The sequence below is a fragment of the Mustelus asterias genome, unplaced genomic scaffold (assembly GCF_964213995.1).
Source record: "Mustelus asterias unplaced genomic scaffold, sMusAst1.hap1.1 HAP1_SCAFFOLD_171, whole genome shotgun sequence".
Classification (NCBI taxonomy): Eukaryota; Metazoa; Chordata; class Chondrichthyes; order Carcharhiniformes; family Triakidae; genus Mustelus; species Mustelus asterias.
In genome coordinates, this window is record NW_027590177.1 from 638,849 (window position 1) to 664,972 (window position 26,124).

General features: G+C 47.9%; 2 protein-coding genes across 2 annotated transcripts in view; one reads left to right on the plus strand and one right to left on the minus strand.

The window, feature by feature from the left end:
- Nucleotides 1–26,124, plus strand: part of LOC144485232 (uncharacterized) — a 155,905-nt gene that overhangs the window by 35,649 nt on the left and 94,132 nt on the right. The window lies entirely within an intron of this gene.
- Nucleotides 5,435–13,659, minus strand: LOC144485229 (uncharacterized). The gene is made up of 2 exons (XM_078203437.1): nt 12,992–13,659; nt 5,435–6,200 (listed from the first exon to the last, which is right to left on the minus strand). Exons 1-2 carry the CDS (start codon nt 13,576–13,578, stop codon nt 5,435–5,437), a joined length of 1,353 nt encoding a protein of 450 aa, XP_078059563.1. The 5' UTR covers nt 13,579–13,659.

Below are 26,124 nucleotides of genomic sequence, written 5' to 3' on the forward strand. Positions count from 1 at the left end.
CTGAGTGAGTCTGTGCGCACACTCAGAGGTTGATCAAGGGCATTTTTACAGTAACTTCATTGCAGTGTTAATGTAAGCCCACTTGTGACACTAATCAAAAAGCTTAAACTCATCAACATATTCACTGAGACATATGAGAGAATGGGCCTCAGACTAAACATCTGGGAAACTAAGGTTCTCTACCAGCCCACTCCTGCTCCCCCTCCCCGACCCATCAAGATCCACAGTGAGCCCCTGGGTAACGTGGATCATTCCCCACACCTCAGGAGCCTCCTGTCGGCACGGGCAGACATCGACGATGAAATCCAGCATCGACTCCAATGGGCCAGTGCAGGCTTCGGACGCCTGAGGAACAGAGTTCAAAGCCCGAGACCTCAAATCCAGCACCAAGCTCATGGTCTGCAGAGCAGCCGTGGTCCCTGCCCTCCTGTATCCATCAGAAACATGGACAATGTACAGCAGACACCTCAAATCCCTGGAGAGATGTCACCAACGTTGCCTCCACAAAATCCTGCAAATCCACTGGCAGGATAGGCTTACCACCGTGAGTGTCCTCTCCCAGGCCAATATCCCCAGTATCGAGGCACTGGTCACACTCGACCAGCTGTGATGGGCGGGCCACATTGTCCGCAAGCCCCAGACAAGACTCCTGAAACAAGTGCTGTACTCCGAGCTCCGCAATGGCAAGCTGTTGGAGAAAATTCCTAATAGTTTGGAGAAATGTTAAACCATGAGGCATCTCAGACACGAACAGAACTACCAGCATTGAGTTAAATGACTAAATCAGACTGAGAAGCTAACAAGGGAACAGTCTACACACATGTGAACACAGTAAGAGATTTAAACAAGTAATTCTGATTTAAACATGAATTTTCTGAATTTAAAATGTATGTGAGCTGTATTTTTAAAAGCAATTGTAAACTTTAGCCAAAGGCAGGCTGCTGCAAGGCATGATGGTACAGAACACTGACAGACAGGCTACATTCTTCGGAACAATGCAGTCACAGAATGTGACAACCTTTATTCAGGAAGTTTCCAACAAAGTTTCTAAAGGCAGCTTCATGAATATGATTGATTCACACTGGCCAGACAAGACAGTGTCTTCTCAGACGTGAAAACGTGCATTTGTCTGGTTTGGCCAGTGACGGAATAAGAGCTGATTGGAACATTAACTTTGACCTTTGTAGCTAAGCTTCTGGGGTTGCTCAGCAACAAGGGGAAGCAGAGTCAGCAATAGGGGGAGGAAGTGTCCGGATTCTACGGACCAATGAAATCCCATTATGTCAGAGGGTAAAATGCAATTGGTTAAAGTATATGACGTGTAATTAATGATTGATTTGTATTGAAAATGATTGGTTTACACCTGATGAAAGGCAGGAGAATTGATATGAAGAATGTATTATTGATCTATCCTAATGATTGTCTGTCAGAGTTATTAGATCAGGATGCTTCTCTTCCAGAGCAGGATTAACACTGTCCAATAATTTCTCCCTTCAATCGTTGGTCAAATAAAAGATAAGTCTTTAAACTGGGATACTGGCTTTCATGAGTCTTTGTATTGTCTGAAGGTTTTGGCAATACCTGGTCTCCAACGGTAATGTACCCAGTGTGTTTTGGGAATGAACTCAGAAGAATCATTCAACACTCAAGCCTGATTCAATTGACAAACAGTTTATTGAGTTATGCCAGTGGGGAGAAGTTTGCCTGTCTGGAGACAATACACATCTCTTTAACCTGTGCTTCATGCTCCGTCCACTCACATTGTCTGTATCTTTAAGATCTGGTTGGCTGTAGAGATTCACATTCTAATCAGTATTCTGTAACTTGATTTTGTGTCTATGTGCCCTGTTTGAGAGCAGATTTCCACTCCATCTGACGAAGGAGCAGCGCTCTGAAAGCTAATGGCATTTGCGACCAAATAAACCTGTTGGACTTTAACCTGGTGTTGTTAAAACTCTTACAGTGGGGAGAAGCCACAGGGGCTGACCATGTACAACTCCACCCCACAAGGAAAATCATCAATTCTTATACAGTTACTCAGCCCATCCCAGCTGGACACAATCCAATCAGAATGGTTATAGATTACATACATTATATATAGGTCCAATTAAATTAGTATCTGGGCATCATGGGGCTTTGCGATGATCTCATGAACAGATCGGTGCCCCCATCATGATGTTTTCCAGACCCCCTTATCTACCATCCCTGGGCTTTCTTTGTACATCGACTCTCTTAGTTTGAAAAGCGTGGATTAAAAGTTCTCAAATGGATATCAGTGCCCTTCCTTTGTTTTAATCGAACAACCACACGGTCTGGGAATCATTTCTATTTATAATCTCTCCTTTTAAACTCTTTCCTTCAGTATCCAATTTCCTTTTCATTGTGTTAATTGCATCAGGAATAGATCTTTGGACCTGACAGGAGGTTTAACCCAAGATCAATCCAACACAGGATTGGTCAGAATCATTTCACATGTCCCAAATTTTAAATAACTATTACAAATTAAAACTCTCATTCTCACAGGTGTGAATTTATCCGGATTAACATTCCCACATGTTCAGTAAAATGTCCTGGAAACATATCCCTGGCCAGTAAATATGGGTCCAGGTTCATAACTTTTGAAAAAAAAGTTTTATTAATCACACTTCCATTTTAAAGTCCATTTGATTTAAATCACAGACACAAAACCTCAAAGCTTGAAGCGTTCAACACACAAATATCATACATACACAAGCAGAGAGTCTTAGCATGTGCTTTACAACAACAATAACCAAAATTAATTCCTTAAGCGTTCTTGTGGTTCTGTTTTTAAACTTTCAGGAATGCCTTTAATTAAATACTCAAGGTAAGGTTAATTCCCCAGAAAGATAAACCTTAGCAAATGTAGCCCAAAACAATGATAAAACACATTTACAAACATCCACATAAAACAAGAGATGGGTGAGATCCTAAATGAATATTTCTCATCAGTGTTTACTGTTGAGAAAAGCATGGATGTTTCGGGAACTCGGGGAAATAAATAGTGATGTCCTGAGGAGTGTACATATCACAGAGAAGGAGGTGCTGGAAATTTTAAAGTGCATCAAGGTAGATAAATCCCTGGGATCTGATGAAGTGTATCCCAGGTCACTTTGGGAGACGAGGGAGAAAATTGTGGGTCCCCGAGCAGAGATATTTCAATCATCGATAATCACAGGTGAGGTGCCTGGAGGTTGGAGGGTGGAAAATGTTGTGCCTTTGTTTAAAAAGGGCTGCAGAGAAAAGCCTGGGAACTACAGGCCAGTGAGCCTCACATCTGTAGTGGGTAAGTTGTTGGAAGGTATTTTGAGAGGATCTAATCAAGTCTTAAAGATACAGACACTGTGAGTGGAGAGAGGGCTAAGCACAGGTTAAAGAGATGTGTATTGTCTCCAGACAGGACAGTTAGTGAGATTTTGCAAGCCCAGGCAAGTCGTAGGGGTTACAGATAGTGTGACATGAACCCAAGATCCCAGTTGAGGCCGTCCTCATGTGTGCGGAACTTGGCGATCAGTCTCAGGGGAGGTCCCAGAGGATTGGAGAGTAGCCAATTTTGTTCCTTTGTTTAAGAAGGGTGGCAAGAATAATCCAGGTAATTACAGGCCGGTGAGCCTTACATCAGTGGTCGGGAAATTACTGGAGAGGATTCTTCAAGACAGCATTTATTCCCACTTGGAAATAAGTGGACGTATTAGTGAGAGTCAACATGGTTTTGTGAAGGGGAGGTCGTGTCTCACTAACTTGATCGAGTTTTTCGAGGAAGTGACGAAGATGATTGATGAGGATAGGGCAGTGGATGTTGTCTGCATGGACTTCAGTAAAGCCTTTGACAAGGTCCCTCATGGCAGACTGGTGCAGAAGGTAAAGTTGCATGGGATCAGAGGTGAGCTGGCTACGTGGATACAAAACTGCTCGGTCAAAGACAGAGGGTAGCAGTGGAAGGGTGCATTTCTGAATGGAGGACTGTGACAAGTGGCGTCCCTCAGGGATCAGTGCTGGGACCTTTGCTGTTTGTTATATATATATATATAAATGATTTGGAGGAAAATGTAACTGGATTGATTAGTAAGTTTGCAGATGACACAAAGGTTAGTGGATTTCCAGATAGCGATGAGGACCATCAGAGGATACAGCAGGATATAGATCAGTTGGAGACTTGGGCGGAGAGGTGGCAGATGGAGTTTAATCCGGACAAATGTGAGATAATGCATTTTGGAAGGTCTAATCCAAAAAGGAAATGTACAGTAAATGGCAGAACCCTTAAAATAGGTCAAGGGACCTGGGTGTACAGGTACACAGGTCACTGAAAGTGGCAATGCAGGTGGAGAAGGTAGTCAAGAAGGCATACGGCATGCTTGCCTTCATCGGCCGGGGCATTGAGTTTAAAAATTGGCAAGTCATGTTGCAGCTTTATAGAAGCTTAGTTAGGCTGCACTTGGAATATAGTGTTCAATTCTGGTCACCACACTACCAGAAGGATATGGAGGCTTTGGAGAGGGTACAGAAAAGATTTACCAGGATGTTGCCTGGTATGGAGGGCATTAGCTATGAGGAGAGGTTGGAGAAACGTGGGTTGTTCTCACTGGAACAGCAGAGTTGAGGGGTGACCTGATAGAAGTTTACAAGATTATGAGAGGCATGGACAGAGTTCATGCTGCACTATATAATTATGCCGCACTATATTCCAAGTGTGGCCTAATTAAGGTTTTATAAAGCTGCAACATGATTTGCCAATTTTTACATTCAATGCCCCAGCCGATGAAGGCAAGCATGCCATATGCCTTCTTCACTACCTTCTCCAACTGTGTTGCCACTTTCAGTAACCTGTGTACCTGTACACCCAGTTCCCTCTGCCTATCAATACCCTGCAGGGTTCTGCCATTTACTGTATATTTCCTATCTGTATTAGACCTTCCAACATGCATTACCTCACATTTATCCGGATTAAACTCCATCTGCCATCTCTCCGCCCAACTGATGTATATCCTGCTGTATCCTCTGATGGTCCTCATCGCTATCCGCAAATCCAACAACCTTTGTGTCGTCCACATTTTCCTCCAAATCATTTATATATATTACAAACAGCAAAGGTCCCAGCACTGATCCCTGCGGGATGCCACTAGTCACAGCCCTCCATTCAGAAACGCATTGTTTCACTGCTACCCTCTGTCTTCTGCTGACTAAATATTTCTGAACTTCTTAACACCCTGTCACTCTGTCACCCTGTCACTCTGAGATCCTTGTGACATTTGACTCAAAGAGCATCAGCCCACTGGAGGCAAAGTCATGTGACCAGCCAGTCCAGCAGAAAGAAACCCTCTGACCCAATCCATGGATCAACTGTGAGAATGAACAAAATGCAATCCTGGATGCAACTGAGAGCAGAAACAATAACAGCAGAATCCAAACCCTGGAATCACTCGTGAACTTGCTGGTGTCTCAGCAGCCGGGATGAAACTGTGAATCCCTTCCCACACTGAGAGCAGGTGAATGGTTTCTCCCCAGTGTGAACTCGCTGGTGTGTCCGCAGGTCGGCTGACTGAGTGAATCCGTTTCCACACTGAGAGCAGGTGAACGGCCTCTCTCCAGTGTGAACTCGCTGGTGTCTCTGCAGGTCGGCTGACTGAGTGAATCCCTTCCCACACTGAGAGCAGGTGAACGGCCTCTCCCCAGTGTGAACTCGCTGGTGTCTCTGCAGGTCGGCTGACCGAGTGAATTCCTGCCCACACTGGGAGCAGGTGAATGGTCTCTCCCCAGTGTGAACTCGCTGGTGTGTCCGCAGATGCGACGACTGAGTGAATCCCTCCCCACACTGAGAGCAGGTGAATGGCCTCTCTCCAGTGTGAACTCGCTGGTGTGACTGCAGGTTGGATGACTGAGTGAATTCCTGCCCACACTGGGAGCAGGTGAATGGCCTCTCCCCAGTGTGAACTCGCTGGTGTGTCTGCAGGTGGGATGACTGAGTAAATCCCTCCCCACACTGAGAGCAGGTGAATGGTTTCTCCCCACTGTGAACTCGCTGGTGTGTCCGCAGGTTGGATAACTGAGTGAATCCCTTCCCACACTGAGAGCAGGTGAATGGCCTCTCCCCAGTGTGAACTCGCTGGTGCATCTGTAGGCTGGATAAATGATTAAATCCCTTCTTACACTGAGAGCAGATGAATGGCTTCTCCCCAGTATGGCTGCGCCGATGAATTTCCAGCTTAGATGGTGCTCCATATCCCTTCCCACAGTCCACACATTTCCATGGTTTCTCCATGGTGCAGGTGTCCTTGCCTCAGTTGCAGCCTTGTCCACACACAGAACACAAGTACAGTCTCTCCCAGCTGCGAATGGTGTGATATTTATTCAGGCTGTGTAACTGGTTAAAGCTCTTTAGTCAGTGCACTGGAACACTGTTGGTGTGTTGGTGCTTTTCCAGTCACAGTGATGTTTGAAATCTTTTCAAATCGACAGACTGTACAATCATTTCTCCTTCTAGATTCAAAGGCCGATGATATTTAGCTCCCAAGGAATATGACTGTCATGTCTCGATGTGACTTTTGAGATTTCTGCCCGTGATTCCTCTTTCAATATCCTGTAAAACAAGTTTTAAAGAGTAATCAGTGTCAGAACAGAATAGAAATTCAGAACAGAAAATTCTAGTTTCTATGGAACATTCTTTCCTCTCTCATTCCCCATACCTGCTGGGGGGTCGGTACAGGGGAAATGTTAGGGGGAAGTTTTTCACACAGAGGGTGGTGGGCGAGTGGAATCGGCTGCTGTCAGTGGTGGTGGAGGCAAAATCAATAGGGATTTTTAAGAGACTCCTGGATGAGTACATGGGACTTAATAGGATGGAGGGTTACAGGTAGGCCTAAAAGGTAGGGATATGTTCGGCACAACTTGTGGGGCCGAAGGGCCTATTTTGTGCTGTAGTTTTTCCATGTTTCTATGTTCTAAAAGCTGTGAATCTCCATCCCACACACTCTCCCTCCATTCTCACTCTGCTGTATCTAATATTCACCCCTTCCAATTCTCCTCAAGGTGCTGATTGAAGCTGATTGACAGATCCATGCTCACTGCTTCCACTCCAGCACATAGAAATCATAAGAAATAGAAGCAACAGTTGGCCATTCAGCCCAATGGCCAACCATTGCCTCAACCATTCATTGGGAATTGGCTGATCTACCTCAGCGCCATTTCCCACATTATCTCCCAGATCACCCAATGTCCTCAATATCTCAAAATTTATCAATCTCCAGCTTGAAAATTCTTGATGACTGAGGCTCCACAGTCCTCTGGGGTGCAGAATTCCAAAACGTCACCACATCCTTGAGTGAGGAAATCCCTCCTCATCTTAACTTTCTCTCCATTTTCCACCTGTTCCCCAAAGCGCTTGACTCCTTTATCAATCAAAAATCAGTCTAACTCACCCTGGAATATATTCAATGACCCTCAGCCTCCACTGATCCCTGTGGAGAAGAAATCCAAAGACTCGAATAGGCAAGAGATGAATGACTGGAAATATATAATGTAGCGACAGTACAATATTAGTCTGTTTTAAGCTCAATCTTCATCCAGAGAGAGAGGAGCAACAATGGAGGAAGCTCCATACGGCCATGCACACAAGTCCCGGACTCTGATTGGCTGGAGGACCAGCGCCCATCCGGTCCTCCACACGTTCCCATTGGTCAATCTGCCGCATGTAGACAATAAGGGGGCGGAACCGGGGCCCACGTGGGGGTGGGCGGGGCTTTGACCGCCTGCTGCGCTGAGCTGGTGTCCAATCCGCAGTGTGCTGCTTCTGTAACCAGTGACATTGCTGCCAATGGGACACTGTGTGCTGGGAACGCCCCTCTGAGTCATTGTGACGGCACAATGGAGCCCTGCCTGAATCAGCCAATAGCAATCACTCTGCTCCGCGGTGACGTCTCCGGGTTCAGGCGCGCGGACCCGGGAGCTCCGCCCCCACCCATTGTTCCCCAGTCTGTACATTCCACACATTGTTAGTCCAGTCAGATAGACATATATCTGTCTGGGAGCCTGCATGGAGATTTCCAGCTCTCTGTTTCCAGGACAGGATAAACACAGTAAGAACTTTAACAACACCAGGTTGAAGTCCAACAAGTTTATTTGGTAGCAAATACCACTAGCTTTCAGAGCGCTGCCACTTCGTCAGGTGGAGTGGAGAAATGCTCACAAACAGGGCATACAGAGACACAAACTCAATTTACAGAATAATGATTGGAATGCAGTCTTTACAGATAATCAAGTCTTAAAGGTACAAACAATGTGAATGGAGGGAGCATTAAGCACAGGTTAAAGACAGGACAGCCAGTGAGATTCTGCAAGTCCAGACAAGCTGTGGGGGTTACAGATAGTGTGACAGGAATCCAAGATCCCGGTTGAGGCCGTCCTCATGTGTGCGGAACTTGGCTATCAGTTTCTGCTCATCCAGGACAGGAAGCATGAGCATGGATATGTCCATAGAACGGGTAAGGGTTTGCTCTGCAGAGAGCCAGCATTGAATCAGTGGCCCGAATGGCCCCATTCCAAGCCCTGATGTCTGACTGATCTAAAGAGAGAAATTTCAGCTGCTCCAGTCTCTCCAACTAACTGAATTGCCTCATCATAGAATCGTACAGTGCAGAAAAGGCCCTTCAGCCCATCGAGTCTGCACCGACATGCAAGAAACGCCTGACTTCCCACCTAATCCTATTTACCAGCACCTGGCCCATCATCTTAAATGTTCTGACTTGCCAAGTGCTGGTCCAGGTACTTTTTAAGGATGTGAGGTGCCATTCTCGCAAATCTCCTCTGCATCCTCTCTAAGAACTTCACATCTTAAACTGGGCGGCACGGTAGCACAGTGGTTAGCACTGCTGCTTCACAGCTCCAGGGACCTGGGTTCGATTCCCGGCTTGGGTCACTGCCTGTGTGGAGTTTGCACATTCTCCTCGTGTCTGCGTGGGTTTCCTCCGGGTGCTCCGGTTTCCTCCCACAGTCCAAAGATGTGCGGGTTAGGGTGGATTGGCCATGCTAAAATTGCCCTTAGTGTCCTGGGATGCGTAGGTTAGAGGGATTAATGGGTAAATATGTGGGGGTAGGGCCTGGGTGGGATTGTGGTCGGTGCAGACTCGATGGGCCGAATGGCCTCTTTCTGTGCTGTAGGGTTTCTAAGAAGATTCTAAGAAGATTCTAAGAAGATTCCCTCAAGTCTGAGGCCCACATATAGAGTTCCATTCTCGAGGGATAGAATCGAACAGCAGGGAGGTTATGTTCGACTTGATTAGAAGCGTGATTATACGACACTGGGAATACTGTCAACAGTTGTGATCTCCATTTAGAATCATAGAATCCCTCCAGTGCGGAAGGAGGCCATTCAGCCCAATTGAGTCTGTACTGACTCTCCAAAAGTTCATCCCAGCCAGGTCTATTCCACCCGAGCCTCGAACCCCGCATATTTGCCATAGCTAATCTATCTAACCTGCACATCGTTGGACTGTGGGTGGAAACCGGAGCACCTGCAGGAAAAATGTGCAAACTTCACACAAACAGTCACCCAAGGCCAGAATCAAACACGTCTCCCTGGATTTGTGAGGCAGCAGTGCTAACCACTGTAGAAATAAAAGCACTGGAGAAGGGGCAAAAAAAGTCACAAGAATAATCCCAGAACTGAGAGCATTTAACCCTCAGGAAAGGCTGGGGCTGCTGATTGTTACAAAGACATTATCAGTTTAAAAAATGTTTATTTTTGATCTGTTACATTGTTCCAATTTGGCTGTACACTGCCCAATTCTGGAACCCAAATTGTCCTTTTAAAGGGTTTGAATTTGGCAGAGATATAACCATCAAGCAAAGACTCAGACACCAAATCAGTCAATTGTATCAAAGTTTATTGATTACATGCAACTTTTAGAAACTGATCGGGTCAAGTTTACTCATCAATGAAACTCTACCAACTCCACACTTTCAAGTCAGTGATCGATCCAAGAGAAGTGGACGACAATGTGAAATCCTGGGGCTGACAGAGAAACAGTCACTGCCTCTGAGAAGCACGGACGGCACCTTCCTGGGGTTTCGAATAGCAGGGAACCCTTCACTGAACCATTCCCAGGACTAACTACTCATCTTTTTTTTATTCATTCGTGGGACATGAGCGTCACTGGCTGGCCGGCATTTATTGCCCATCCCTAGTTGCCCTTGAGAAGGTGGTGGTGAGCTGCCTCTTGAATCGCTGCAGTCCATGTGCTGTGGGTTGACCCACAATGCCGCTAGGGAGGGAATACCAGGATTTTGACCCAGTGACGGCGAAGGAACAGCGATATATTTCCAAGTCAGGATGGTGAATGGCTTGGAGGGGAACTTGCAGGTGGTGGTGTTCCCATGTATCTGCTGCCTTGTCCTTCTAGATGGAAGTGGTCATGGGTTTGGAAGGTGCTGTCTGAGGATCTTTGGTGAATTGCTGCAGTGCAGATAGTACACACTGCTGCTACTGAGTGCGGTGGTGGAGGGAGTGGATGTTTGTAGATGTGGTGTCAATCTATGGGCTGCACGATGGTGCAGTGGTTCACACCGCTGCCTCACAGCGCCAGGGCCTGGGTTCGATTCCCGGCTTGGGTCACTGTCTGTATGGAGTTTGCACATTCTCCCCGTGTCTGCGTGGGTTTCCTCCGGGTGCTCCAGTTTCCTCCCACATTCTGAAAGACGTGCTGGTTAGGTGCATTGACCCAAACAGGCGCCGGACTGTGGCAATTAGGGGAATTTCACAGTAACTTCGTTGCAGTGTTAATGTAAGCCTTACTTGTGACGAATAAATAAACTTTAAAACTTTAAAAGTGGGGAATATTCCATCACACTCCTGACTTGTGCCTTGTAGATGGTGGATAGGCTCTGCGGAGTCAGGAGGTGAGTTACTCTCCACAGTATTCCTCGCCTCTGACCTGCTCTTGCAGCCACTGTGTTAATGTGGTGAGTCCAGTTGAGTTTCTGGTCAATGGTAACCCCAAGGATGTTGACAGTGGGGGATTCAGTGATGGTTACACCATTGAATGTCAAGGAGCGATGGTTAGATTGTCTCTTATTGGTGATGGTCATTGCCTGCCATTAAATGTTACTGCCACTTGTCAGCCCAAGCCTGAATATTGTCCAGATCATGTTGAATTTGAACATGGACAGCTTCGGTGTCTGAGGGGTCATGAATAGTGAACATTGTGCAACCATCGGCGAACATCCCCAATTCTAACCTTATGATGGATGAAAGGTCATTGATGATGCAGCTGAAATGGTTGGGCCAAGGACACTACCCCGAGGGACTCATGCAGAGATGTCCTGGAGCTGAGATGACTGACACTCCAAAACCACAACCATCTTCCTATGTACCAGGTATGATTCCAACCAGCGGAGAGTTTGCCTCCTGATACCCATTGATTCCAGTTTCGCGAGGGCTCCTTGATGCCGCACTCGGTCAAATGTGGCCTTGATGTCAAGGACTTTCACTCTCACCTCACCTCTGGGATTCAGCTCTTTGGTCCATGTTTGAACCAAGGCTGTAATGAGGTTGGGAGCTGACCCTAGTGAAACCCAAACTGGGCGTCACTGAGCAGGTTATTGCTGAGCAGGTGCTGCTTGATAGCACTGTTGATGACCCCTTCCATCACTTTCCTGATGATCAAGAGTAGACTGATTGGGCGGTATTTGGCCGGGTTGGATTTGTCCTGCTTTTTGCGTTCAGGGCAATTTTCCACATTGCCGGGTAGATGCCAGTGTTGCAATTGTACTGGAAGAGCTTGGCTATGGAACGGGCAAGTTCTGGAGCACAAGTCTGGAATGTTATCAGGGCCCATTGCCTTAGCAGTATCCAGTGCCTCCAACTGTTTCTTGATATCATGTGGAGTGGATCGACTTGGCTGGAGACTGGCATCTGAGATGTTGGGGACCACTGGGACCCGCTCTTCGCTCCAATGCATCATGAATTTAGGCTTGCTATTTTTCACATGTAACTATTCATATCTGCACACTCACACCCGTATCCCAAAATCATGTCACACATTCTTAACTCTCAGATGTGCTGATGAAAAGATCAAAGTGAGTGTCTGTCTTTCTTATCTCCTGCTGTTCTGGTGCTGATATTTCATGTAGTGGCCGGACTTTTAAATGTGGATTTCTTTAAAACAAAGTTCATGGACAAGGATGTAAGTATTTCCAAGAGAAAGTGATCAACTTATTCATCCCATTTACACATTCCAGACTTTCTCAAGAATGTAGGTGGATACCAGATTGATATATTCCATTCAACCACACCCAAGGTGAGTTATTCCAATTCCCTTATTGTCCAGGACAATATATTCACAATATCTTTAACACAGAAATTCAACATTTCCATTTGATTTCAGGGATTAACATATTCTGTTTGTTCTTTATTGTCGATGTCAGGTTGGGGTTGTTCCCATTGAAGCAACGGAGGTTGAGGGGAGATTTGATAGAGGTGGACAAAATTCTGACAGGTTAAATAAGGTGGACAAAGAAAAGCTGTTCTCATTAGCTGATGGGACAAGGATGAGGGGGACAGAGATTTAAGTTTTGGGTCAGAGATGCGGGGGGGTGGGGGATGTGAGGAAGAATATTTTGATGCAGCGAATGGGATGACCTGGAACTCGCTGCCTACGAGGGTGGAGGAAGTGGAGACAATAAACAATTACAAAGGAAATTGGATGGGCATTTGGGAGGTTTCAAACAGAAATGCTGACTAAATAGCTCTGAACTTCCTCACACCATCACACTGTGATCCGTGTGAAATCTGAAACCAGGTATTTGCAACAAGACTCAAAGAGCATCAGCCCACTGGAGGCAAAGTCATAAGACCGGCCAGCCCAGCAGAAAGAAACCCCCCGACCCTCCCCATTGACCAACTGTGAGAATGAACAAAATGCAGTCCTGGATGTAATTGAGAGCAGAAACAACAACAGCAGAATCCAACCCGTGTGATCACTTGTGAACTCGCTGGTGTGTCTCCAGGTTAGATAACTGAGTGAATCCCTTCCCACACTGAGGGCAGGCGAACGGTCTCTCCCCAGTGTGAACTCGCTGGTGTCTCCGCAGGTGGAATGAAAGACTGAATCTCTTCTCACACACAGAGCAGGTGAATGGCCTCTCCCCAGTGTGAACTCGCTGGTGTGACTGCAGGGTGGATGACTGAGTGAATCCCTTCCCACACTGAGAGCAGGTGAACGGTCTCTCCCCAGTGTGAACTCGCTGGTGTGTCTGCAGGTTGGATAAATCTCTGAATCCCTTCCCACAGTGAGAGCAGGTGAATGGTCTCTCCCCAGTGTGACCTCGCTGGTGTGTCTGCAGACTGGATGAATGACTGAATCCCTTCCCGCACTCAGAGCAGATGAAGGGTCTCTCCCCAGAGTGAACTCGCTGGTGTGACTGGAGGATGGATAACCGAGTGAATCCTTTCCCACACCAAGAGCAGGTGAATGGCCTTTCTCCCGTATGAATGCGTCGATGAGCTTGCAGCTCTGATGGGGCTCTGTATCCCTTCCCGCAGTCCACACATATCCACGATTTTTCCATGTTTTGAGTCTCCTTGTATCCCTGCAGTTCAGACAACCTGTTGAAGCCGTGAAAACAGGTGTGCGCTTTCTCCCCAGTGTGAATGGATGTCAGGCTGTGTAACTGTTGAAAGCTCTTTCCACAGTCAGTGCACTGGAACACTCTCACTCGGGTGTGTGTGTGTCTCGCTGCTTGTCCATCCACACTAATGTTTAGAATCTTTTGAAGTTGTCAGACCGGTCAAACATTTCTCTGATATTCATGTCCCAAGGGATCGAGTGATTTTGTCCAAAATGCACATCACGTCTGAGATTTCTGTCAGTGATTTCTCCTCTTCCAATATCCTGTAAAAACAAGTTAGAAAATATCTCACTGTCAGTACAGGATAGAAATTCAAAACAGACAATTCAAGTTTCTCTGGAATGTGCTTTCCTCGCTCATTCACCAAGAGCTGTAAATTCAGGCTGATTGACAGACCCATGCTCACTGCTTCCTGCCCTGGACACAGATCTGAATAGTTGCTGCTGTTGACCATTCGGCCCATCGAGCCTGCTGAACCATTCAATGAGCTCACTGACCGATTTACCTCTGCCAGATTATTCCCCCATATCTCTTGATATCTTCAATGTCTAGAAATATATCAATCCCCTGCTTGAGCATACTTTATGACTAGGTTTCTGGGGTAGAGAATGCCAAAACTTCACCACATCCTCAAGTGAAGAAATCCCTCCTCATCTTAACTTTCTCTCCGTTTTCCCCATAACTCTTGACTCCCTTGTCCCCTCAATGATATATTCAATGATCTTCAGCCTTCACTGGTCCCCAAGGAAGAGAAACCCAGATAGTACAACACTCTGACGGAAGAGATGACTGGAAATATAGCTAAGGTACTACATTACACAGCAAGAAAAGACATTAACTATATTTTATTACAAGACAATAAATAATATATGGGCGGCACGGTAGCACAGTGGTTAGCACTGCTGCTTCACAGCTCCAGGGACCTGGGTTCGATTCCCGGCTTGGGTCACTGTCTGTGTGGAGTTTGCACATTCTCCTCGTGTCTGCGTGGGTTTCCTCCGGGTGCTCCGGTTTCCTCCCACAGTCCAAAGATGTGTGGGTGAGGTTGATTGGCCATGCTAAAATTGCCCCTTAGTGTCCTGACATGCATAGGTTAGAGGGATTAGTGGGTAAATGTGTCGGGATATGGGGGTAGGGCCTGGGTGGGATTATGGTTGGTGCAGACTCGATGGGCCAAATGGCCTCTTTCTGTACTGTAGGGTTTCTATGATTTCTATGATCTGATATGGACCATTTAATAACAGTAGACATATCTCTGTCCTATATTAATTTACTGTCTCCTTAAATGTCAGCCATCGCCTGGGGAAATCAGCCCTTTAATTGTGAACATTAGAAAAGAGACCATCCTTTTAGACAAACAAATAAATGTGTCAAGCTGAGGAAGCAAAGGATGTCAATGTCTTTAAGAGAGAGAGAAACCTGGGCCAACCTTTCCAGGATCTGCAGCCTCCCTGGATTCACTTCCTTTCCCTTCAGTTGCTGCAAGTCCCCAATTTCCCCCAGAATGAGAAAAGAAATGGAAAGGGGGAGAAAAGAAAATGTTTCACTCACAGATGTTGGTATCTTTTCATTTATTACAAATACGTTAATACAAAACAATTAAAATACACAAAGCACAAATGTGAAAAATACATTACCAATAGCTAACGCCATCCATTTATCAGTCACTACCTTCTATTTAGGAAGGGTTCACTAACGGTCATAGTTTTCCAGGGCATTGCCCTCTCAATACACCTCCAATTACAAATCATAATCTACAAAGTGACAAACATTAGTCCAACACAACAAGAATAAGCATTGCAGCATATCCGCCGCCCTCCAGGGCACCGCCTCCTGGGTTTTTCCCCTGCTGGGGGATGCAACCTTCCAGAGGTACTCAGGTCCGGGGATTCCACCTAATGGATGTTTGGCTGGAGGGGGGAAATGGGAACCCGGACCTACTCAATCCGGAATCCCTTCCGGAGTTTCAGCCGGGGCGGTGGGAAAGGTTCTCCGGGATACTCAATTCGGCCTGCCGTCCCGATTTTCTCCCACAGAATAAGATCCCTCCGGTGTTACTGTGTCCGGGGCTTCACCACCCAGAACTTTCCCCAACCGGATGTCACACCCCCCCCGGGGGTTACTCTATCCAGGGGGGGATGCCCCCCAGGCCACAAATCCGGCAAAGAATTTCTGTTGGTTAGTACAAATACGATATTACAAAACAATTACAAATGCGCAAAGAACAAATATGAAAAATACATTACCGACGGCGAACGCCATCCATTTATCAATTACTACCTTCCATTTCGGAAGGGTTCATCGTCGATTACAGTTTTCCAGGGCATTGCCCCTAAATACACCTCCATTTACAAATCATATCTACAAATCTACAAACATTAACACAACACCACAACTGTACACAACAAAAAATAAACACTGAAGCATAACCACTATCCTCCAGGGCACCGCCCCCTGGGTTTGTCCCCTACCGGGGGATGCAACCCTCCAGAGGTACTACTGACAGGGGTTACACATTACGGATGTTCGACCGGAGGGGGGAAAAGGGGATACCACTCCGGACCTACTCCGTCCGGCATCCCTTCCGGAGTTTCAGCTGGGGCGGTGGGAAAGGCTCTCCGGGGTACTCATTTTGCGGGGGGGGGGCACTCCCCGACTTTCCCCCGGACTTTCTCCTGGAGAATGGGGTCCCTCTGGTGTTACTATGTCCGGGGCTTCACCACCCAGAACGTTCCCAACCGGATGCTACACCCCCCGGGGGTTAATCTATCCAGGGGGGCGGGGGGGGAGATACCCCCCAGGCCACAAACAATGCAAAGATTTTCCGTTGGTTAGTACAAACACGATATTACAAAACAATTACAAACGAACAAAGAACAAATCTGAAAAATACATTACCGATGGCTAACGCCATCCATTTATCAGTTACTACCTTCCATTTCGGAAGGGTTCATCGTCAATTACAGTTTTCCAGGGCATTGCCCTCAAAATACACCTCCATTTACAAATCATAATCTACAAATCTACAAACATTAACACAACACTACAACTGTACACAACAAAAAATAAACACTGAAGCATAAGGGCACCGTCCCCTGGGTTTGTCCACCTGCCGGGGGATGCAACCCTCCAGTGGTACTCATATCCGGGGGTTACACCTTACGGATGTTCAGCCGGAGGGGGGAAATGGGGAAACCACCCCGAACCTACTCAATCCGGAATCCCTTCCGGAATTTCAGCCGGGGCGGTGGGAGAGTCTCTCCAGGGTACTCAGTTCGGGCCTGCCTTCCCAATTTTTCTCCCGGAGAATAAAATCCCTCTGGTGTTACTATATCCGGGGCTTCACCACCCAGAACTTTCCCCAAGTGGATGTCACACCCCCCGGGGGTGACTTTATCCAGGGGGGGATGCCCCCCAGGCCACAAATAACGCAAGAAAATAGACGGGGGCCGGAACAAACCACCAACTTTCATAACAGGAAAACCACATATTACAATAACAAACAATCCATGAACAACCACACAATTGTGAAACAGTTCGGAGGCATCGCCTTCCAGAGCTTCGTCCATCAACATTCCACCGTCCGAAGTCGACAACGCTCAACTACAGTCCTCCAAAGTCCACCACTCCGGGCCAGAACTTCCAAAATCACACCCACTGGGGCTGCACCGTCTGGGGTCACACCTTCCGCGGCTGAACCTTCCGAAACCATAGTTCCCAAATGGCTCCTCCCCGGCTTGGGTCTTCCGAGATTGCGTCTACCTGGGCCACGCCTTTCAAGGCACAGGAATCCCAGCGAGAGCAGCATTCAACAAGCCCCAGCCGAAACAAAAAGTTCTTGCACAAGTCACGAACCCAAGCACTTGAAACAGAAACTTCACGCCGACCAAGGCGTTCCTCCCAGCGGCCACATTTCCAAAAGCTCACCGCAAGGCGCGCATTAAGCCCGCCTTGAACTCCTTATCCTCTGCCCGCCCCCTGCCTGGAGCACACTATACTGGCCAACACGCAAAGCGAACGGCCAATATGGTGGACTGGCTGGACAATCCAATCATTCCCACTCACAGATGTTGGAGACAGGAGGAAGTTTCAGTCTGTCTGAAGATCAATCTTCATTCACACAAAGCCCGCGCTCTGATTGGCTGGAAGACCAGAGTCCTCCCGGTCCTCCAACTCTTCCCATTGGTCAACACCTCAGCATGAAGATCAGAGGGTGGGTTCTCCCCCGCACATGCGCAGCTTCCCCTCTCCCTCGCACATTTGCAGTACCGGGCCGGGGGGAGCTCACCGAGCGGCTGCTCGCTCTGGCCGGAGCCATCAGCCGGTTGCCTGGAAACCTTGGCTCGATGTGGTGTGGGGGGAGGGGAACAATGGGTGGGGGCGGGGCTCCCGGGTCCGCGCGCCCGGGCCTGCTCACTGGAACCCGGGGCGTCACCGCGGAGCACAGTGATTCCTATTGGCTGATTCAGGCAGGGCTCCATTGTGACGTCACAATGCAGAAGTTGTCCAATGAGCTTCAGAGTGAAACTCCCTCCTCTGGACAACATCTGGGAGGAAATCAATGTTTCCCCCTTTCCATTTCTTTTCTCATTCTGGGGGAAATTGGGGACTTGCAGCAACTGAAGGGAATGAAGTGAATCCAGTCTGTAGATTCCACACATTTTTACTCCAGTAATGTGGACATTTATCTGTCTGGCAGCCGGCATGGAAATTTTCAGCTCACTGTGTCCAGGGCAGGAAGCAGTGAGCATGGATCTGTCAATCACACATGAGGACGGCCTCAACCGGGATCTTGGGACATGTCTCACTATCTGTAACCCCCACGACTTGCCTGGACTTGCAAAATCTCACTAACTGTCCTGGTTGGAGACATACACATCTCTTTAACCTGTGCTTAACCCTCTCTCCACTCTCATTGTCTGTACCTTTAAGACTTGATTACCTGTAAAGACTCGCATTCCAACCATTATCTTGAAAATTGAGTTTGTGTCTTTATATGCCCTGTTTGTGAACAGAACTCCCACTCACCTGATGAAGGAGCAGCGCTCCGAAAGCCTGTGGCTTATGCTACCAAATTAACCTGTTGGATTTTAACCTGGTGTTGTGAGACTTCTTACTGTGCTTACCCCAGTCCAGCGCAGGCATCTCCACACTCTGAGTGGAAACAGAGACAAGTAGGAGAGGCCGGAGGGGAGGAGAGAGATTTTATACATCTACAACTCAACAGGAACTTTGACAGAATTTCCAAACCCTGTGAACACCATCAGCTCCAAGTTCCTCTCCAAATCACACACCATCCTGACTTGTCTGACATCCAGTACTGAAAGAACAGAAATTTATTTCAAATAAATACTGGGAAGACTGAACCCATTGTGTTCAGTCCCCACTACAAACTCCACTCCCTTGCCAACAACTTTATCTCTCCTCCTGGCAACTGGCTGAGGCTGAACCAGCCTGTTCACAACCAGGGTGAAATAGTTCATCCCAAGATGAGCTTCCAGCCACATGTCCACATCATCATCAAGACCACCTTCATTCATAGAAGCATTAATAGTAATTAATTAATAATAATGAATAATAAAATACAGTGTAGAAGGAGGCCATTCAGCCCATCGAGCCTGCACCGACAACAATCCCATCCAGGCCCTATCCACATATTTACCTGTTAATCCCCCTGATACCAAGTGGCAATTTATCGTGGCCAATCCGTCTAACCGGCACATCTTTGGACTGTGGAAGGAAACCGGAACACCCGGAGGAAACCCCCACAGACACGGGGAGAATGTAGAAACTCTGCACAGACAGCGACCCGAGGTTGGAATTGAACCCGGGTCCCTGGCGCTGTTAGGCAGCTGCACTAACCACTGTGCCACCGGGCCACATGTCAGTGCCATCGCCCGACTCCAGCCCAGTCTCAGCTCATCTGGAACCCTCACCCATTCCATTGTGACCTCATACTCTCACCCATTCCATTGTGACGTCACACTCTCACCCATTCCATTGTGGCATCACACCCTCACCCATTCCATTGTGATGTCACACCCTCACCCATTCCATTGTGACGTCACACTCTCACCCATTCCATTGTGACATCACACTCTCACCCATTCCATTGTGACGTCACACTCTCACCCATTCCATTGTGACGTCACACTCTCACCCATTCCATTGTGACGTCACACTCTCACCCATTCCATTGTGACGTCAGGGCTTCACTCTCCGATCACAATCCCTGCCGGCCTCCCACATGCAGCCTCAATGGCGGCAGTCAGCCCGGGTCTAACACTACAAGCTGCCGCTCCATTTGGTACAAAGGGGGGGACCGGGAAGTTCATTTCCGGGGATTGGGTTTGAACAACGTGTTTACAAAGTCTCTCCACCCACCCGCCACATTTATCATTCCCCGCGCGCCGCCCTCTACCTCGTATTGATCTCGCTTCCAAGTTAAAACCGTCCGTCCGCGCCATTACCCGCACTGCGCATGCTTCAGGGCCCGCCCCTCATTCACTCCGATTGGTTGGAGGACCAGCCACTCCCGCTTGGTTCTCCACCCCCGCCCCCTCTTCCTATTGGTCCGGAGCTGCCGTCAATCAGTGCCCGGGCATTGTGATGTGGAGCATGCGCAGTGTCCATTGCTGTCCTTGGCGCTTGTTTGTCCCGGAGAAGCGGAGTCAGCGTTAGGCGGTGGCTGGGAGGATTTGGAAACACTTTGTGGATCCGCAAACCCTTCAGAATCATTGTCAGCTCCCTGGTTTGCAGCTGCGGGGCTTCTCCCTCCCTCCCTCCCGGGAACAGGCCCAGGTTAACGGCCCCATCCTGGCTCAGCCACTGGAGGATGGTTCACATCAGAGGATGGGGGAGGGGGACAATAAATAAGAGGTTACACTTTGGCCTCAAATCAATGAGGACTCTGATCTCTGGGAAGGAAGGAAACCCTGGGAGGTGGGCGGGGAGGATTCACAAACACCCGCTGGAGGCTCCAACACCCCCAGTAAAAAGCTGCAGCTCCCGGCAGGGACCAGGAGAGAAAATCATTGATTTTATTTTCACTCTGTACAAAAGAGAACTGAACCCAGCCAGAATAGAGGGTGGGAGAATAGATTTGTGAAGATATTTCACAGTGGGTTTGCCAGGCTGACCAACTCTCTCAGAGAAAATGAAAGGACATCCTTCATGAGTCTGTCGGAGCAGGTGAGCAGTATTGTGTGCGGTGCTGCTGGAACTGCGTGGGTGGGCAGGGGCTGGTTGGCAGCCAGAACAGTTGGAAGAGGGTGCTGCACAGATCCATCTTATGGGTGAAACAGCGCCCATACACTATGCAGCCGAGCACAGTGGACTCAAACACGGGACAATCCATTGAAATATGAGCTGGTTGGTCAGTGTGGGAGTTGGTGGCAGGACAGGAAAGAGGGAAAGTGTTCAGGATGAGGATTTACTGCTGCACAGGAACAAGTGAGGAAACGATGTTCCACAGAACATAGTTCCAAATTCCAGCATCCGCAGTGATTTGCTTTGATTCCAAATAAACTTATTGGACTTTAACCTGGTGTTCTGAGACTTCTTACTGTGCAAACTCCACATAGACAGTCACCCACCGCTGGAATCGAACCCAGACTCAGTGAGGCAGCAGTGCTAACCACTGTGTCACAGTGAAGGGAGTTTGCCGCAAATTTCGGGTGATAACAATGGGCTGGATGTTGGTCAGAATGTGGAGCACTGCAGCAAAGTACAGAGAGACAGAGCAGCAGACTGGACTGAGAAATGGAGTCTGCAGACTGGAACTGGCAGCATGAGGAGAGGTTATTTAGTCTAACACTCACAGCAATCTACAACCCACCCCCATTACCGAGACAGAGATTACAAACACTCACCAACACAGCTCCACTGAAACGTCCCAGGAAAAAGAGGGAATCTGTGGCAGTTCCTGTCCTGAAATAGCCCCAGGACTGTCACTCAAACCCCCAACCCGGCCCAGTTCACAGCTCAGCCTCTCAGCTTGCAGCTTCCTGCACCTTGAGCCAACCCTGCCCAGGTGTCGGAGGGATGTGGAACCACAGAGTGGGGGAAGGGGTGACCACCTGCGGTGCCCCAAATAGTTTCTCCTTCCCCTCCCCCTTGGCTCTCTAAGGTCTGAATGTGGATGTGTTGATGGACATTGCAGAGCCTCACTGAGCTTATCCTGGGTCACCCCCTCCCCCTGGGTTCAGTGTGTTCAGTTCGCTGCTTCTTTCCCTGCTGAACTTTCAGTTAATCAAAAACAGAAAGTGCTGGAAAACCTCAGCAGGTCTGATCGCATCTGTGATCATCCAGACTGGAAGCATTAACTCTATTCTCTCTCCACAGATGCTGTCAGACCTGCTGAGATTTCCAGCATTTTCTGTTTCAGATTCCAACACCCGCAGTATTTTGCTTTTATCTTCATTTAAAGAAGCATTCTTTGACGGCCTTTACCCTCCGTGCTCCTTTCCAGAGCTTCCCACCTTCTGCTATTGTCCCTGACTCCCACATTAACTGTCATTCCTTCCCTTTATCCCGCTCACATCCCGCTCGAAACTCAGGCTCAGAGTTTTCCCGCCATCTCCCCCGCCCCCAGCCTCCACATCCCAACACCCGGAATCTCTAACCCAGCGGTTCCAGTTTGTCTGGTTTGAGTTCAGATTTGCCGCAGCACCGACAGGATTTCACTTCAAACCAGCCGGAACTGACTGCTCACAAATCCCAAAATGTTTCTCCAGCAGCCCGGGCTGGTTAATGTTGTTTAAAGTCAGCGCCCAAATGCAGTTACTCTCCTCAGTTTAAAAAACTTCTCCGTTTAATCCAAAGTATTATTCGCACCAGACATAAACACAAAATTGTGAACGTTACCCACCGCCCCCCTCTCCTCTCCCCCGCCCCCCCAACGAGACCCGAGCTGGGGTGTCCTGAGGAAGAGACATCTGTTTCGGGTGTGACAATTCTTACACATTCTCTGGTTGACATCAAACGGAAAACGCTGGAAATTGCCCCCATTACCGAGATAGTGAGACAGAGATTACAAACACTCACCAACACAGCTCCAGTGAAATGTCCCAGGGAAAAGGGGGAATCTGTGGCTGTTCCTGTCCTGATATCGCCCCAGGACTGTCACTCAAAACCTCAACCCGGCCCAGTTCACAGCAAATTGCTGCTTTTGTCAAAAGGGTCACTTGGACTCGAAACGTCAGCTCTTTTTGTCTCCTTACAGATGCTGCCAGACCTGCTGAGATTTTCCAGCGTTTTCTCTTTTGGCTGGAAATACTCAACAAGTCAGGCAGCCTCTGTGGAGAGAGAAACAGACTGAATGTGACCTGTCATCGGAACTGGGAAATATATTATTTCCCGCAACTGAAAGAGACACTTTACAGCCTTCAGAACAAAACTGAGCTCAACAATTTTACACCACAATCTCTGCCCCCATTGTGTTCTGTGTTTCGTTGCTGCTTTTTTCACCTCATTTCCCACTTGTTTTCTTTACTTTACATTCAGACTATCGCTCACCGGCTATTCACACCTCATCCAGAACATCTTTTGTATCTTTATTTGTCCCATTACCACTCGCTTTGGTCTTGGGCCATGAAACATTTTGTCAGTTTGCAGATCTTTCATTTTGTTCTTCTCCACCTCCCTTTCTCAATTCTTCAGAGGTCAGTCTTTGACAAAGGGTCATCTGGACTCGAAACGTCAGCACTTTTCTCTCCTGACAAATGCCCGTGACCACTGAAGTGCGTCATGGGCATTCAGCCTCTGATCTTTGGGTAAACATTCTCCAAGGCGGCCTTCAGGACACACGACAGCGCAGAGTCGCTGAGCAGAAACTGATAGCCAAGTTCCGCACACATGAGGACGGCCTAAACCGGGATGTTGGCTTGATGTCACACTATCAGTAACCCCCACAGCTTGCCTCCTGGACTTGCTGATTGTCCTGTCTGGAGACAATACGAATCTCTTTAACCTGTGCTTAATGCTCCCTCCACTCACATTGTCTGTATCTTTAAGAACTGGTTGGCTGTAGAGATTTGCATTCTAATCAGTATTCTGTAACTTGATTTTGTGTCTCTGTGCACTGTTTGAGAGCAGATTTCCACTCCATCTGACGAAGGAGCAGCGCTCCAAAAGCTAATGGTATTTGCTATCAAATAAACCTGTTGGACTTTAACCTGGTGTTGTTAAAACTGTTACTCTAAATATATCCCCATCGCTCTGGGTGGGAGTGGAATTGATGATTTCTTGACTGTCTGTCTGCACTGCTGCCTCACAGTGCCAGGGACCCGGGTTCAATTCCCAGCTTGGGTCACTGTCTGTATGGAGTCTGGACGTTCTCCCCGTGTCTGTGTGGGTTCCCTCCAGGTGCTCCGGTTTCCTCCCACCATCTGAAAGATGCGCTGTTTAGGTGCATTGACCCAAACAGGTGCTGGAGTGTGGCGACGAGGGGAATTTCACAGTAACTTCATTGCAGTGTTAATGAAAGCCTTACTTGTGACTAATAAATAAATTTAACTTTTAACTTTAATTTTGTGAACTCATAGAATCGTAGAATCTTACAGTGCAGAAGGAGGCCATTCAGCCCATCGAGTCTGCACCAACCACAATCCCACCCAGGCCCTATCCCCGTAACTCCACATATTTAACCTGTTAATCCTCCTGACACTAGGGTCAATTTTGCATGGCCAGTCAGCCTAAGCAGCACATCTTTGGACTGTGGGAGGAAACCGGAGCACGCGGAGGAAACCCACGCAGACACAGGGAGAATATGCAGACTCTGCACAGACAATGACCCAAGCCAGGAATTGAACTCAGGTCCCTGGTGCTGTGAGGCAGTCGTGCTAACCACTGTGCCACCATGCCGCCCTCATCTCCTTGAACAAATAGTAAATTGTAGAGATTATAAAGTTTGAATTGTAATATCTAATGGTGTAAAATATCTTGGAGCAGAGTGGATGTGATAAAGGCTGGAATACAGACTGTGGGAATGAGGGTGAAACTGCTGTGCTCAGTGAATGGTTCTTATTGGAGGGAGGGATGTAGCGGGATCTTCCTTGTTACTCCACTTACAGGCCGATGTTTGAGAGTCTGCCGATAGCTGTGAGTGTCTCTCTCTTACAGGCCTTGAAATTTCAAAGGCCGGGGAATGCTGCACTGGGGCAACTCCACAGGAGAGAGCGCTGAACCAGGCTCACCGTTTATACCTGACCAGTAACCTGATACTTATATCACACAGCCATCCCAAAACCGCCACCAAGGCCTCAGTGGTTCTCTCCATTGTCAGTGGGACAACGGCCACCCTGCACCCACTCCACTCGTGTAGGTCTCCAAGAGAGAGAACAGAGAGACTCTGTTCTTTATCTCCTGACCAGCAGTCTCCCTTGAGTGAGTGGGTTCAAATCGCTCAGATCACCCTCGGTTCTAGACTCCGGATTTATGGTAAGGGATATTGAAACTGTGACCTCGTCAGAGTGCGCTGATGAGAGAACAAGAGGCAAGACGGACTCCAAATGAGTTTCAAAACTTACAGTGATTTATTTAACAATAAAATCAACCTCTTCAATACCCCACCACACATGAATAAAACTTATACTTTATACTACACTATGGGAGAAATGCTAATGGGTACAATGTATTACTGAACTTTAAAATTACAATACACCACCCCTCCCCTTGCCTCAACCTCTATCCTATCCTCAGGAGCTTCGCAAGGTTGGCTGGGATACTCACAATTCTAAAAGGGGTTCCTTTGTGGTCGGCTCAAATGTCTTAGTGCAGGGTCGAAACTGAAGAGAGCTTGGTCCTGCTTGTCTGCTTCTCAGCTTGCGATTCTGGAAGAGAGCTTGGTTCTGCTTGTCTGTGTCACTGCTTGCGATTCTGGAAGAGAGCTTGGTCCTGCTTGTCTGTGTCACTGCTTGCGATTCTGGAAGAGAGCTTGGTTCTGCTTGTCTGTGTCCCTGCTTGCGATTCTGGAAGAGAGCTTGGTCCTGCTTGTCTGTGTCCCTGCTTGCGATTCTGGAAGAGAGCTTGGTTCTGCTTGTCTGTGTCCCTGCTTGTGATTCTGGAAGAGAGCTTGGTCCTGCTTGTCTGTGTCCCTGCTTGCGATTCTGGAAGAGAGCTTGGTCCTGCTTGTCTGTGTCCCTGCTTGTGATTCTGGAAGAGAGCTTGGTCCTGCTTGTCTGTGTCCCTGCTTGCAATTCTGGAAGAGAGCTTGGTCCTGCTTGTTTGACTCTCAGCTCAATTTATCAAAAACACCTTCCCTGCCCCCGTAGGTGATTTTCAAGGACAATGGGGCTTTCGATCACCGGCAGTTTCAGTTTAATTTCGTCAAGTCCACACAAAAGGCTGGAACTGCCTTGACCCCCTGTGGGTCGTTATTTCAATGTCTTCTGTGGATGGGCCGATTTCTGTGGCCATGGACTCCCTGCTGGTCTGTTTACTGTCCTTTGTCCTTCTGATGATTCGATCACTGGTGGATCTGCCTTT

Excerpts from the sequence above, each read along its gene's own strand:
- LOC144485229 (XM_078203437.1), bottom strand. The coding sequence starts at position 13,578 with ATGGAAAAATCGTGGATATGTGTGGACTGCGGGAAGGGATACAGAGCC. Across the intron at positions 6,201-12,991 it reads ACACACCAGCGAGTTCACAA|CCATACTGGGGAGAAGCCAT; the intron begins GTGATCACACGG and ends TCATCGGCGCAG.